The sequence below is a fragment of the Rana temporaria genome, chromosome 2 (genome assembly GCF_905171775.1).
Source record: "Rana temporaria chromosome 2, aRanTem1.1, whole genome shotgun sequence".
In the NCBI taxonomy this organism is placed as follows: Eukaryota; Metazoa; Chordata; class Amphibia; order Anura; family Ranidae; genus Rana; species Rana temporaria.
The window spans coordinates 201,740,880-201,754,389 of NC_053490.1; the positions used below are offsets into that span (position 1 = coordinate 201,740,880).

The 13,510-nt window shown below is 44.3% G+C and overlaps 1 protein-coding gene across 1 annotated transcript in view; it reads left to right on the forward strand.

The window, feature by feature from the left end:
- The first annotated feature begins 993 nt into the window (after nt 1-993).
- The window catches only part of LAMP1 (lysosomal associated membrane protein 1), a 41,111-nt gene continuing 28,594 nt past the window's right edge, over nt 994-13,510 (forward strand). Inside the window, exon 1 of the mRNA XM_040336252.1 lies at nt 994-1,213. Within this exon, the coding sequence (XP_040192186.1) occupies nt 1,144-1,213 (70 nt within the window). The 5' untranslated portion in view covers nt 994-1,143. The remainder of the gene's footprint in view (nt 1,214-13,510) is intronic.

The following is a 13,510-nucleotide window of genomic DNA, read 5'->3' on the forward strand; positions in this document are numbered from 1 at the left end:
AGCAAGGAGGGTGCAGAACAGAGAGCTGGGACTGACAGTCTACAGCTCTCTGCTCAGGGAGCACTGAAAACTGAGCGAATGGCTGTGTTTGATCGCTCCGTTGTCAGTGCCGAGGTAAGTATGCAGCCATAGGACACACCCCTTGCCACGCCCCCTTAAAGGAGAATTGTACAAAAAAAAATTGGTTAAACCCACCACTACTATTCCTTTATATTGGTTGTTGGAATTTACAAATGCAGCAATTTAGAAATCAGGTGAAAGGTTTAGAGATGGAAAGCCCTTTTTGATAGTTAAAAAGTCAATGTTATATACATCTATATAGATCAGACCAAATGAGGGACAAATGAGGAAGAATGAGGGACAGAGGGGCATTGCTTGAAATCAGGGACAGTGGGAGCTATGGCATCAGGTCTTATGTAAAATGGCCGCAGGCCCCCCCGAAGGCGGTGTTTCGTCAGATTAGGCGACCCGTCAAATTTTGTAAGGGAAGCGACGTTCTGTTGCGGCCATCTTTGTACACCCTGCACGCAGCACTCGGCCGCAGTAAGGATACAGTGAGAAAGCGGCAAGCAGACATCTTGTTACACCCACCGGAGTCTTGCATTTCACACTTATTTTTAAAAGTAAACTGCGTTTATATAGTGAAATTCCGTTTTTTGAAATCTGTCTGACTGTTTTGATGTTGATTTTTCAAAGCAGCGGTGTTCTGTCATAGTAACAAACTTGTGATATCAAGCAGACTCGCTGTTGCTTTTAAAATTCCACATCTAAACAGTCAGACGGATTTTTAACTTGAGTATTTCACTATATAAGCTCAGTTTACATATATAAGTGTAAAATGCATGACTCCGGTGAGTGTAACAAGATGTCCGCTTTATCCTTGCTGTGGACGAGTGCGGGGGTGCAGCAAGATGGCGGCGACAGAACGTCACTTCTCTTACGGGTCGCCTAATCTGACAAAACAGCGGCCTCTTGTGGTCGGGGGCCCGGGAGAGCGCGTGATGCGGTGACGTCACGGCATATGACTTGTGTATGTGTGTGAGATTCTTGGCAGTGAAGTGTACGGTGTGAGTCCTGGCACGGTGTTCCCCGCTCTGTCGCTGGCTTCTACAGGCGCCCCTTTTTCTCAGTAGGACTCGGGAGATGAGGAGAATGGAGACAGCCGGGCACAGGAGGCTGTGGGAGGCCGTGCTGGTCATGGCGCTGGTCCTCGGTGAGTGTGTGTGGGGTTCTCCGTGTGTAGGGCGCTGAGGTGAGCGGCCTGGAACTAGAAGTGTCCCAGGGAGGGCCGTGTACACCATCCATGCTATGGGCAGGCCCTGTATCCAACTTGCATGCCTCATAAACGCTGGAATTTGCTAGAATAGGCTTTGTGTACAGTTGGCTGCTTACATTGCTTTGTCCAGTGCTTAAAGGGATAGTCCACCTTTTGCAGAAATGAAACCAATGCCCCAACATTAATAAAGAAACAGGTGCATTTATTAAAGGGTTGGGTCACTTTTTATAAAGCAGTCAAAGGGTCCCAGCAGATATAAATGCACAGAGGGGGATGTGTCAAAACTGGCAACCAAAGTGCTGGGCTGTGGCCGGTGATCTGCCAATATGGTTCCGGCTAACGTGAAAGTTCCTGCACAGGCGCAATCTGATCTGCCGATATGGTTCCCCTAATTAGAAAGTTCCTTTAAGGACTGCGCAGGCGCAATTCCTAACTACGTAAATCTCCGAACCTCGGCTGGCATCCAGGGCGACGTGGATTTTGAGGAAAGTGGCCAGTCGGCCTCACGTCCTCGCTCGGCCTCCTGGCTCATTTTTTAACATCCTCCAATCCACGGGGATGTTAAAGAATGAGCCTGGATGCCGGCCGAGGTTCGGAGATTTCCGTCGGCAAGGATTGCGCCTGCGCAGTCTTTAAAGGAACTTTCTAGTTAGGGGAACCTTAACGTCAAGTCACCGGCTCAGGCTCTTGGAAGCCAGGTGCTGGTCCAGGCATGTGGGCAGATCCCTACCTTATGGTTGCAATCTTTCCCGAGTCTGGACCGGTATTCTTTCGAACAGCGCCATCTGTTGAATATTGCCCGCTCAGAGATGCAAATGCACAGTACAGATTTCCCGATCAGCTGTTGTGACGGCGCATTCGCAGATTGTAGGAGGCACCATCTGACAGTCTGATGAGCGCTGAGGACCAATTTTTTTTTCCATTTCTGCCTCGCGCTTGCAGGTGGGTTCAGTGTATTGAAGGGTGGATTTTTTAGTATTCAGTGTTTTGCAGGGCGAACGAGTTTTTGGCTTTACTTCCTCTTTTAGCCGCTTGTTTACTGGGCACTTATACCCCCCTCCTGCCCAGGCCAATCTTCAGCTTTCCATGCTGTCACACTTTGAATGACAATTGCGTGGTCATGCAATACGTTACCCAATCAAAATTTTATTTTTTTCTAGACAAATTGAGCTTTCTTTTGGTGATATTTAATCATCGCTGGCTTTTTTTTTTTTTGCTAAGCAAACGAAAAAAGACCTACATTTTTGAAGAAAAAACGTTTTTCTTAGTTTTGTTATAAAATTTTGTAAATGCATAATTTTTCTCCTTCACTGATGGGCAGAACTGCATTTATGATCAGTGTCTCGATTATCAGTGTAGATGTCCCGGTGTGGATTTGCCAGTAATTGGCTCTCTGTCAGCCCGAGGAGAGGAATGTCGATAACTGGCAAATCCTGTTTACATTGTGATCAGCTATGATTTGAAATGGTGGATCACCTGGTAAAGAGCCGCTGTGATTGGCTCTTTACCACAATCTGATCAGCTGCAGATGTGTGCCAGCAGCGCGATCACAGAAGGATGTCATATAATGCTCTCCCAGCAATGTGTGACTGCGCTGTACCTGCCGTTGTGGCTATAACGTGGATGTTAAGAGGATAAAGCGGAACTAAACCCTTCTATCCTCTACAGCCAAGGAAGCTGCCATCTTGGCCCTGGTTTGATCTGCGATTGTCATGCAGTTGCACATGTGATCAGTTAAGACACTGGCTATTTGATGGCTTGTCACTATGACCGTTGGCATTCACAGCATGCCTAGGGAGCTAAACCCATTCATTTAACTGTTTCACACAACAGTTCCGTTGAAAGGTGTGTCATGAATGCTGACTGCCACATTTTGCTTGTGCTTTCAGCCAAACTGTCAAACGGCTGGTGTCCTAACTGATCACATGTACAGCACCTGCAGATCAGAGGCTATAATGGCAGTTTCCTTAGCTGTAAAGCAGGGATCCTCAAACTACGGCCCTCCAGCTGTTGTAGAACGACACATCCCATGAGGCATTGTAACACACTGACATTCACAGACATGACTAGGCATGATGGGAATTGTAGTTCTCAACAACTGGAGGGCCGTAGTTTGAAGACCCCCTGCTGTAAAGGGTAGGAGGGTATAGTTCTGCTTTTAGTGCTAGTTCACACCAGACGCAGTTCAGTTCAAGAGGAAGTAAACCCTCTCCAAATAAAAAAACCCTGCAAGACAAAGGCATAATGAGCTAGTATGCATATCCTCCGTCACCGCCATGATACCCGAAGTGACTTCCGGGTATCACTTTTCCGGCGCTGTGACTGGCCGAAGCAGCGAAGATGTCACTCCTGCGCGGTTGACGTCACTAACGGCATGATCGCCGTTAGAAGGGGAACGCTCAGTGCGCCTGATGCGCCGTAGACATCGTGCCTGTCTTTTCTGAAAATATCTCCTAAACCTTTTACGTTTGGGAGATATTATTTGCACCTACAGTTACAGGGTATGAAAATATATATATATTTTCTTTTTTGCACTAAAAATGCATGCACAGTGTTTTCCATGTATTCCGATGGCTCTAGTTCACACCATGCAGACCGGAACTGACCGTATTGGTGCAGAAAAAACAAAACTGCACGGAACTGCATCTAGTGTGAACTGGTCTTTACAGCGCAAATAAACCCATAGATTTAACAGTTTCAAAAAACTGTTGCATATCCGGGAAACTTGCCGTCAATGTAACTGTCACATTGGATGTTAAACCATCCAGTGGCTGGTGTCATAACTGATCACATGTGCAGCATTATGACAGTTGAAGACTAAACAGAGGCCAGAATGGCAGCTTCCTTAGCAGAAAATGATAGTGTTTACTTCCTCTTTAACTGAACAAGCTGAAGATAGAAGCTGGTTGTCACAAACAACTGCTCCAGATTCTCTTTTCTCCAGTTTTAATAAATGTCTCCATTGATGGTAACGGATATGTGCCCTAGGGTTGCACCGATACCAGTTTTATCTTTATCGACAAGTACTAGGGTTGTACCGATACTAGTATCGGGACTGATACTGAGCATTTGCGCGAGTACTTGTACTCGCGCAAATGCTCCCGATGCTTCTGCCGATACTTTTTTTTTTTTTTTGGTGATGAGCGGGGGCTGAGATTGTGCTAACTGCTGAGAGTGGGGGGAGAGCAGGACGGACATCATAGCAGGAGGCAGCCCTCTGCAAGTAAAATAGATTTTGTAAATGCTAAATGAATACTGTGACTACAAACTCTCACATTGCATAAGTGCCAGCCTCCTGTCAGTGCCCATAACTGCCTCCTGTCAGTGCCAATAACTGCCGCCTATCAGTGCCAGCCACCTATCAGTGCCCATAACTGCCGCCTGTCAGTGCCCATAACTGCCACCCATCAGTGCCATCTATCAGTTCCCATCAGTCGGTGCCATCTATCAGTGCCCATCAGTTGAACTGACACTTGGCATTAAAAAAAATAATCGGTGTTGGCGAGTACATGGGAAAAAAGTATCGGTACTTGTCCTCGGTCCTAAACAAGTGGTACCAGGACAACCCTAACGAGTACCGATAATTTTGGTCAGGTACACCCTGTAATACTGAGTACCAATACTTTGTGGTGTGATTTGCGTCAATACAAAGTAAATGGGCGCAAATTGCACTGCATAGAATCGCACAGGGTTTGAACAGGAATGCAGTGCGATTCCTGTGTGTGTAGATAGAAGCACGATCTTAGTGGGCAGTTTATTAAAAACGTAGTTTGCATTAAAGTGAAAGTACGTGTAAAAATGAAAATTGTGGCATCTAGAACTAACCTCTCTAAAAGAATAAATGAGTATACATATCTTTTTGGAAGCCGATCTGACCGATCGGGTCTCCAGCGACGGATGCTCTGCAGAGGACACGGCCGACAACCGCTCTGAAATGAATGGGAAGGGAAGGGAGGTCACCCATAGTTACTATGGGGATTCTGTTGTCCGTCTCCTCTGCACCCGCTGCGACTGACGGCTCACCGTGTCTTTTTTTTCAACTTGACTATGTAAAAATGTAAATGTATTTTGTTTGAATTTTATGTGATAGACCAACACAAAATTGTGAAGTGGAAGGAAAATGATAAATGGTTAATTTTTTTTTACAAATATGTGAAAAGTGTGGCGTGCATTTGTATTCAGCCCCCTCAGAAGTCATTTAATTAGTAAATATAGTCCACCTGTGTGTTATTTAATCTCAGTATAAATACAGCTCTTCTGTGAAGCCCTCAGAGATTTGTTGGAGAATCTTGGTAAACAAACAGCATCATGAAGGCCAATGGACACACCAGACAAGTCAGGGATAAAGTTGTGGATACGTTTAAAGCAGGGTTAGGTTATAAAAAGATATCCCAAGCTTTGAACATCTCACAGAGCACTGTTCAATCCATCATCCTAAAATGGGAAAGAGTATGGCACAACTGCAAACCTACCAAGACATGGCCACCCACCTAAACTGACAGGCCGGGCAAGGGGAGCATTAATCAGAAAAGCAGCCAAGAGGCTCATGGTAACTCTGGAGGAGCTGCAGCTGGAGGAGCTGCAGAGATCCTCAGCTCAGGTGGGAGAACCTGTCTACAGGACAACTATTAGTTGTGCTCTCCACAAATCTGGCTATTATGGAAGAGCAAGAAGAAAGGCATTGTTGAATGAAAGCCATAAGAAGTCCCATTTGTGAGAAGCCATGTGGGGACACAGCAAACATGTGGAAGAAGGTGTTCTGGTCAAATGAGACCAAAATTGAACTCTTTGGCCTAAAAACCGAATGCTATGTGTGGTGGAAAACTTATACTGCACATCGCCCTGAACACACCCGCTCAACTGTAAAACATGGTGGTGGCAGCATCGTGTTGTGGGGATGCTTTTCTTCAGCAGGGACAGGGAAGCTTGTCAGAGTTGATGGGAAGATGGATGGAGCCAAATACAGGGTAATCTTAAAGGAGACTGGGGCAGAGGTTCACCTTCCAGCACTACCACGAAATATATATATTTTGTTTGGTTCACCTGGTAAAAACTAGCAATGTATACCCAGCTTTACACTCTGTAAGGCCATGAGAAATGACACTTTAGAAGATTATGGACTTCTAATACAATGAGGAGATTAATATATCCTACCACGAGTTGTAAGTCTGGAATTTGTTTCCAAACCATAACACTTTGATAAAGCCAGTTTTGTTTCAGACTTGTTTATTTATACAGGCTCCTTTGGTGGCACTTCTTGAGAAAACGATACAAAAAACAGTCACTGCCCCTACCTATGACTGGTCTTCACGGAAGGGAGCACTGGAAGGGGCGAATGCATTTAAAAAAACAAACAGAATTTCCAAGCTCAACTTACCAACCAATCGCCAACCAACCAAATTCACCTGTCTAACAGTGCGTTAAAAACAGGGGTTCAGTTGCACGCATTTGCAAATACATGCATAAGCTGCAGGCCCCTTGAGAAATCAGAAAGCCAGTTCAGAAATGTTATATAAGGGCTCCATTCCAAGTGGTGCACATCTAAGCTGCCATTTAAAGAGATTGTAACGTCTCTGGTCCCGCTTCGATGCTCCTGGCCCCTCCCTCCTGTCAAGTGACCCCACTTCAAGCAACTCGCTATGGGGGCACCTGAGTCACAGCTCCTTATGTCCATTCAGACAGGGAGCCCTAGCCCGCCCCCTCTACCCTGATTGGCTAACTGACTTCGACAGCCGTGGGTGCCAATGGCGCCGCCGCTGCTGTGTCTCAACCAATCGGGAGGAGAGTCCCGGATGGCTGACACCCGTGGACATTGCTGGAGAGAAATGGTCATCAGGTGAGTAATTAGGGGGTGCTGGGGTGGCTGCTGCACACACAAGTTTTTTTTCTATCTTAATGCATGGAATGCATTAAGATAAAAAACCTTCTTCCTTTACAACTCTGATGCCGCGTACACACGATCATTTTTCATCGTGAAAAAAAACGTTGTTTTTCAAAAATGTCATTTAAAATGATCGTGTGTGGGCTACACATCATTTTTTCAGGTTCTGAAAAACGACAATTTTTTTCCGAACATGCTGCAATTTGTAACGTCGTTTTAAACAATGTAGTTTTTCGGGTTTGTAAAAAATGATCGTGTGTGGGCTAAAACGACGTAAAAAACCCGTGCTCAGAAGCAAGTTATGAGACGGGAGCGCTCGTTCTGGTAAAACTACCGTTCATAATGGAGTAAGCACATTCGTCACGCTGTAACAGACAGAAAAGCGCAAATTAGTCTTTTACTAACAAGGAATTTGCTAAAGCAGCCCCAATGCGAATAGAACTTCCCCTTTATAGTGCCGTCGTACGTCACTACGCTTTGCTAGAGCATTTTTTAAAAACGATGGTGTGTAGGCAATGTCGTTTTTAATGATGTAGTTGGGAAAACAACGTTTTTTGGACATGCTGAAAAACAATTTTTTTTTTCATGTTGTAAAATGATCGTGTGTGTACGCGGCATTAGTGTCCACCAGATTAGCTATCCTTTGTTAGAACAAACAAGTAATTTGTAGGGTTTTGTTCTGATAAACTGATACAGGTCTATTAACACGTAGAGTAACTGAGTTATTAAAGACTTTTCAGGTACGGGCAGAGACAGGTTCTTCTTTTGTAATTGATTTCAATGCAAACCATCTGCTGAAAGCACAGAGCCCTAGGAGGCATTCTGTACAAGCTGAGTTTGGTGAGTGTTTGGGAGGGTGCATGTGATCAGCACGTGGCAAATTGCCACTGTCCAGACAGCGGGTGCAGCCTCATAGGACAGTTGAAGCACTGCTCACTCTACATACACTAGCAGTGGTGAGGTGCATCAGTGGACAATATGGAGCCTGAAAATAATAGATACATTTTATTTATTTTTTAAGCAAAAAGGAAATAAAAAAAAAAGAGCTATGGTGTACTTAACATTAATAACAATTGATGTAAAAGAGTTTTTAGTGTCACGTTAAGGTTTTTATTCTGTGATAAAGTGCTGAGCCCTTTATCCACTTTCAGATCTTGTAGAAAACATGTTGACCTGCCTTTAAACCGTGCAAGAGTATCTCATGACTTTCTGACATTCTGTTTAATTAGCCTTTGCTCAGGTATCAAGCTGAAGAAATTCATGGAAAGTTCAATGAAACATACATTGTATTTTCTCAGTGAAATTCTCCTATTATGATTTATGTAGTGCCAACTGTTTGCGCAGCGCTTTACAACATGAGGACAAACATTAGTTACAACAATTCAATACAGGAGGAATCGGAAGGCCCTGCTTGTTAGAGCTTACAGGCTAGGAGACTGTGTGTGTGTGTGTATTAATATAATACTGTAAGGTAAATGATTTTAAATGTATTTGTTTGAATTTGATCCTTTTAAAATTAATTTTGGTATTTTCAGTACTGTAAAGAGTACAGTAGTAGGGAATTGTCAGGTTTGGGTTTGTTGGTACCCATGACCATATTGATGCAATTGACTGCACACAGTGCTCCTGAACCAGTACGATTGGTACTTTTAATTTTTTATAAAAAAAAGTGTTTAAACTCTATACAACCACTTTAACAGCCTATATTAAGGCTTACCTGTAGGTGCTAAAAATATCACCTAAATGGTTTAGGAGATATTTCCAATATGCCCATGCGCCGATGTCTTCGGTGCATGCGCACTTCAGAAAGGGCACGATTGTGCCGTTTCTAAAGGGGTCATGCGGTGACATCACAGGCTTCATTTTTATGGTAAGTGACACATAATGGGCTACTATGTGATGCATAGGTGCCCATTATTACTTCCTCTTTTAAGCAATGCATATACATAATTCATATTTAAAAAAAATAAAAAAAAAATCTTGTGCCAGTCCTGGGTTTCAGATTTTTTGTTTACTGCTGTGCTGTGAATTTAGACTTGTATATGTTAGATGGGTAAAACCCTGATGGGTTTTACATCCTCATCCCTCCTTTTTTTTTTTTTTTTTCATCCCCCCCTTCAGTGTAAAAGCATATGCATACTAGCCCATTACGTTGCACTTGCCTGCAAACAAAGCCTGCGCTGTCCCCATCCATCTTCTCCCCTCTTCCTTCCGGGGCTGTGGACTCCGGGTCTTTGCCTGGCCGGAGACATGTCATCACTCCCACGCATACGCGCAGGATCCGCTGGTCACAGCATGGGCCTTTTAGAAATGAAACAATAATGCGCCAATGACGTCTATGGTAAATATCTCCTTAACCATGCAGGTTTAGGACATATTTTCCAGTACCTACAGCTAAGACTTTTTTAGGCTTGTCGGTTTTAAAAGTGGTGTAACTAGGTTTACAACCACTTTAAAGGTTAAGTTTCCCTATTTAGGGGCATGTTACATGTTAAACCCATATTTAGGATGTAACCTGCTCCTATACACCTACCTCCCACCACCAGTACCCCCCTCTCTGTAACAGCGGGTGGAGGATCTTCCCTCTTCACCCTCTGTTACAATTCAAAAACAGCGCAGCATCATTCATTCACTGTTTCCTTTGAGTGCATAAACTGCAACTACTATCTACCGTTGTGACAGATGACTCCTAGTTCATTGCGAGGGTGCTGGTGAGCGCCCTAGTAGTTAATTGAGTCTGCCTGCCCATTATGGGAGGTACGGAAAGGCTGCAGGCTCCAGGCATTACACTCATAATCTGCTGATCGTGGGTGTAGTGTTTTACAAGATGCAGTGTGTGTGTGTGTGTGTGTGTGTGTGTGTGTGTGTGTGTGTGTGTGTGTGTGTGTGTGTGTGTGTGTGTGTGTGTGTGTGTGTGTGTGTAAAAAGGAAATCTGTGCACATTTTCTTACCTGCAAAAAGGTGTGTGTGTGTGTGTGAAAGGATAAGTGCAAAACACGCACACGTCAGGTAATACACCTGGAAAGTCATGAAATTGATTGATTGACTCTGTACCTTGTTCCTCAGATTGTTTGTTTTATCAGGATTGAAGCTATCCCTTTAATTTCTAGTTGCCTACACAATTTAACAATGCTGTCTAATGTGAAGGCTTGGGCTTGTTGTTCTAGCTTACATAATCCTGAAAACCAGTTTACCTGGGGAATGCATGTCATGTGCTTTCATGATTGTTAAAGTAATAAATGAAACTTTGTTCTGTTTGTGGATAAAGAAACAAAACCGTATTTGCAAGGAGGGCTGAGGGGGGGAAAAAATAAAATAAATAAATATACACATACTCTCTACCTACCTAGGGCTATTGTGGTCGTCAATTGTGTGCCGTTTGTATGCAAGACAAGTTTTTGGCCAACGCCCTTCGGACTAAAGTCTGAGGCCCCATACACACGAGAGGATTTATCCGCAGATACGGTCCAGCGGACCGTATCCGCGGATAAATCCTCTCGAGGATTTCAGCAGATTTCTATGCGATGGCGTGTACACACCATCGCATTGAAATCCGCTCTGAAATCCTCTGCCGATGACGTGTCGCGCCGTCGCCGCTATTATGACGCGGCGACGGGCGCGACGCTGTCATATAAGGAATTCCACGCATGCGTCAAATCATTACGACGCGTGCGGGGAATCCCTTTGGACGGATGGATCCGGTAAGTCTGTACAGACGAGCGGATCCATCCGTTGGAATGGATTCCAGCAGATGGATTTGTTGAGCATGTCAGCAAATATCCATCTGCTGAAAATCCATCCCAGGGGAGATTTATCTGCGGATAGATATCCGACGGAGTGTACACACCATAGGATCTATCCGCAGAAACCCATTTGATGGGATTTATCTGCGGATAGATTCTATGGTGTGTATGGGGCCTGAGGCTTTGTCTGCTCGTGTCCGATCGTGTGTATGAGGCTTAGCTCTGTACTTGTAGACTGGTCCCCATGGTCTTTTCTCTCCTACGCTCTCATGGTTTTAGGCCCAGTCAACATCCTCTAGTACCGTGGTGCCCACCTGCAGCCCAAGGTCCAAGTGCGTCCTTTTTTAGTGTTTTGAAGTGCGACGGGTCCTGGTAGTCAATAGAGGGAACCTAAATATGTCACGTCTAGTGGTTTCATGCAACATTGCCCTGTTATCTGATTTTTTTTTTTTTTTCTGGAAAATTGCATGCAACAAATATTATATGCAGCCTTTTGGAGACATTAGAGGCCACATTTGAGGCCCGTTTTACCTTGCATGTTGGCAACCATTGCTCTAGTGCAATTCTAGGCACATAGCCCTCCACTGGATGCAACAGCGTTGAGGGACAGTCCACTGCCATGGAGAAGATGGGAGCATTGGCTGCCAGAGAAGCAGGGATCAGGTAAGTAAAACTGATTTTTCCACTACGCTGGACCTAAATGGCATTTAACCCTTGAAGTGCAGGAGTAGCAACAATGCAGAAGGATTTCCAATTTCCTCCATAATAGGCTTCATTCATACGGGCATATGCATGATTTCTGCAGGTACGAGCAGAAGTTGCTGCCTTTTAAAGTACTTGCATTTAGGCACACACATTGCATTTGTATGCATTTACACGTTTTTATGTATGGTCCTAGACACAGCTGTGTCCTACGCCTTCCTTTTTTTGTTTTTCCCTGCCAGATTTCAGAGCGCATTTTTATTTTGTAGATGCAGCTGTATATGGGTCTCTATTGATTTCTATAGTGCTGTGTTTATGATTTGTATGAAACACTGTATGCATTTAAGACTTCCATGTGAATAAGTTCTAAGTTTGGAAAATTGCAAAATTACGTTTTGATGTTTACTACCTGCAGCCATCAAGTGGCACGTTGGAGGCTACAACTTTTATGCTATGAAGATACTGTGTAATTTGAACTTTTGTTCTGGTCACATACGCCCTTCATGTCTTCAAGCTTTTATGGTCTGAGTCTTTAGTTCAAGGCGGTCAACATATGAAAAGGGTACTGAGATTTATGTAATGCTAATTGCATTATCCTTCTATTATGTGCAGATTTTTAAATAGCAGTTTATAAATGTGTAACCTTTCGCTTTAAAATCAAACCGTAGTTCCTTTTTATGCCTGTAGTAAACTTACAAATGTAAGGAACACCAGGAAGTTTTGTCTTTCACATAGTTTTGATGGAATGCTGTTGTACAACTTCTGAACTGTAAAGGGATGTGGCACCTTTGCAAAAAAAAAATATAAAAAATCACCAGTTCCATACCCAGCCCTTGATGACCACAGCAGGAACACCCTCCCATCCCCTGTTCTCACTGTTTCTGTGGCCCCCCCCGGGAGCCCACAGCGATCGGGGATAAGGCGTGTCCTTCGGGACACAGCCCATCCTGATCAGTGTAAAGAGCCAATAAAAATGTCTCTTTACCATGTGACTGGATGTGTCCAATCACAGCAGGTCACATACTCTGTCCTCGTGCAGAGCGGGTGATCGGGGACGAGGCTTGTCACCCTGACGCAGCCCATCCCTGGTGACGGTTAAGAGCCAATGAAATTGGACACAGCCGGTCATGTGGTAAAAAGCCAATTACAGCCGGCCATCGAATGTAAAAAAACACGGTAACGAGCTGTTACCAGGTTCTCCTCCTCACACCCCAATTGTGTGTGAGGAGGAGATTGCGGTAACAGCTTGTTTACTGCTTACAGTGCACACCAATCACACTGATTGTCACCAGCCCATCAGAGTACCCAAGTACCTGTCATCAGCCCATGCCTCATAGAATATTCCTGGGGGTGTTTTCTTTCCAAAATGGGGTAATTCTGTGGGTAATTCCATTGTCCTGGTGCGCCATGGCCTTCAAAAGTGTAATGGGCTATTAGATGTGTAATTTATGCTCCTAGAGCACCTGACGGTGCTCTACTGCATGTTGAACCTTTTTATGCAGCCAGGCTGTGAAAAAGTCACACACGTGGTATCTCCATACTCGGCAGGTATAGCAGAATGTATTTTGGGGTGTAATTGCAAGTATGCATATGTGTGAGAAATAACTTGTAACTTAAAAAAAAATGACAATGTCAAAACTTGCCATGCCCTTTACTAAATACCTTGGACTGTCTTTTTAAAAAGGGGTCATTTGGGGGGTATTTGTACTTTTTCCTGACACTTCGGGGCCTCAAGAAATGACTGTCAGTGCATCAGGTGTGATCAATTCTCAATAATTGACACCATAGACTAGGAATGTCCCGATACCGATATTAGTATCGGTACCGATACCGAGCATTTCCCGAGTACTTGTACTCGGCTGAAATGCTCCGATGCTTGACCCGATCCCTGGGCAGTCAGGTATCGGG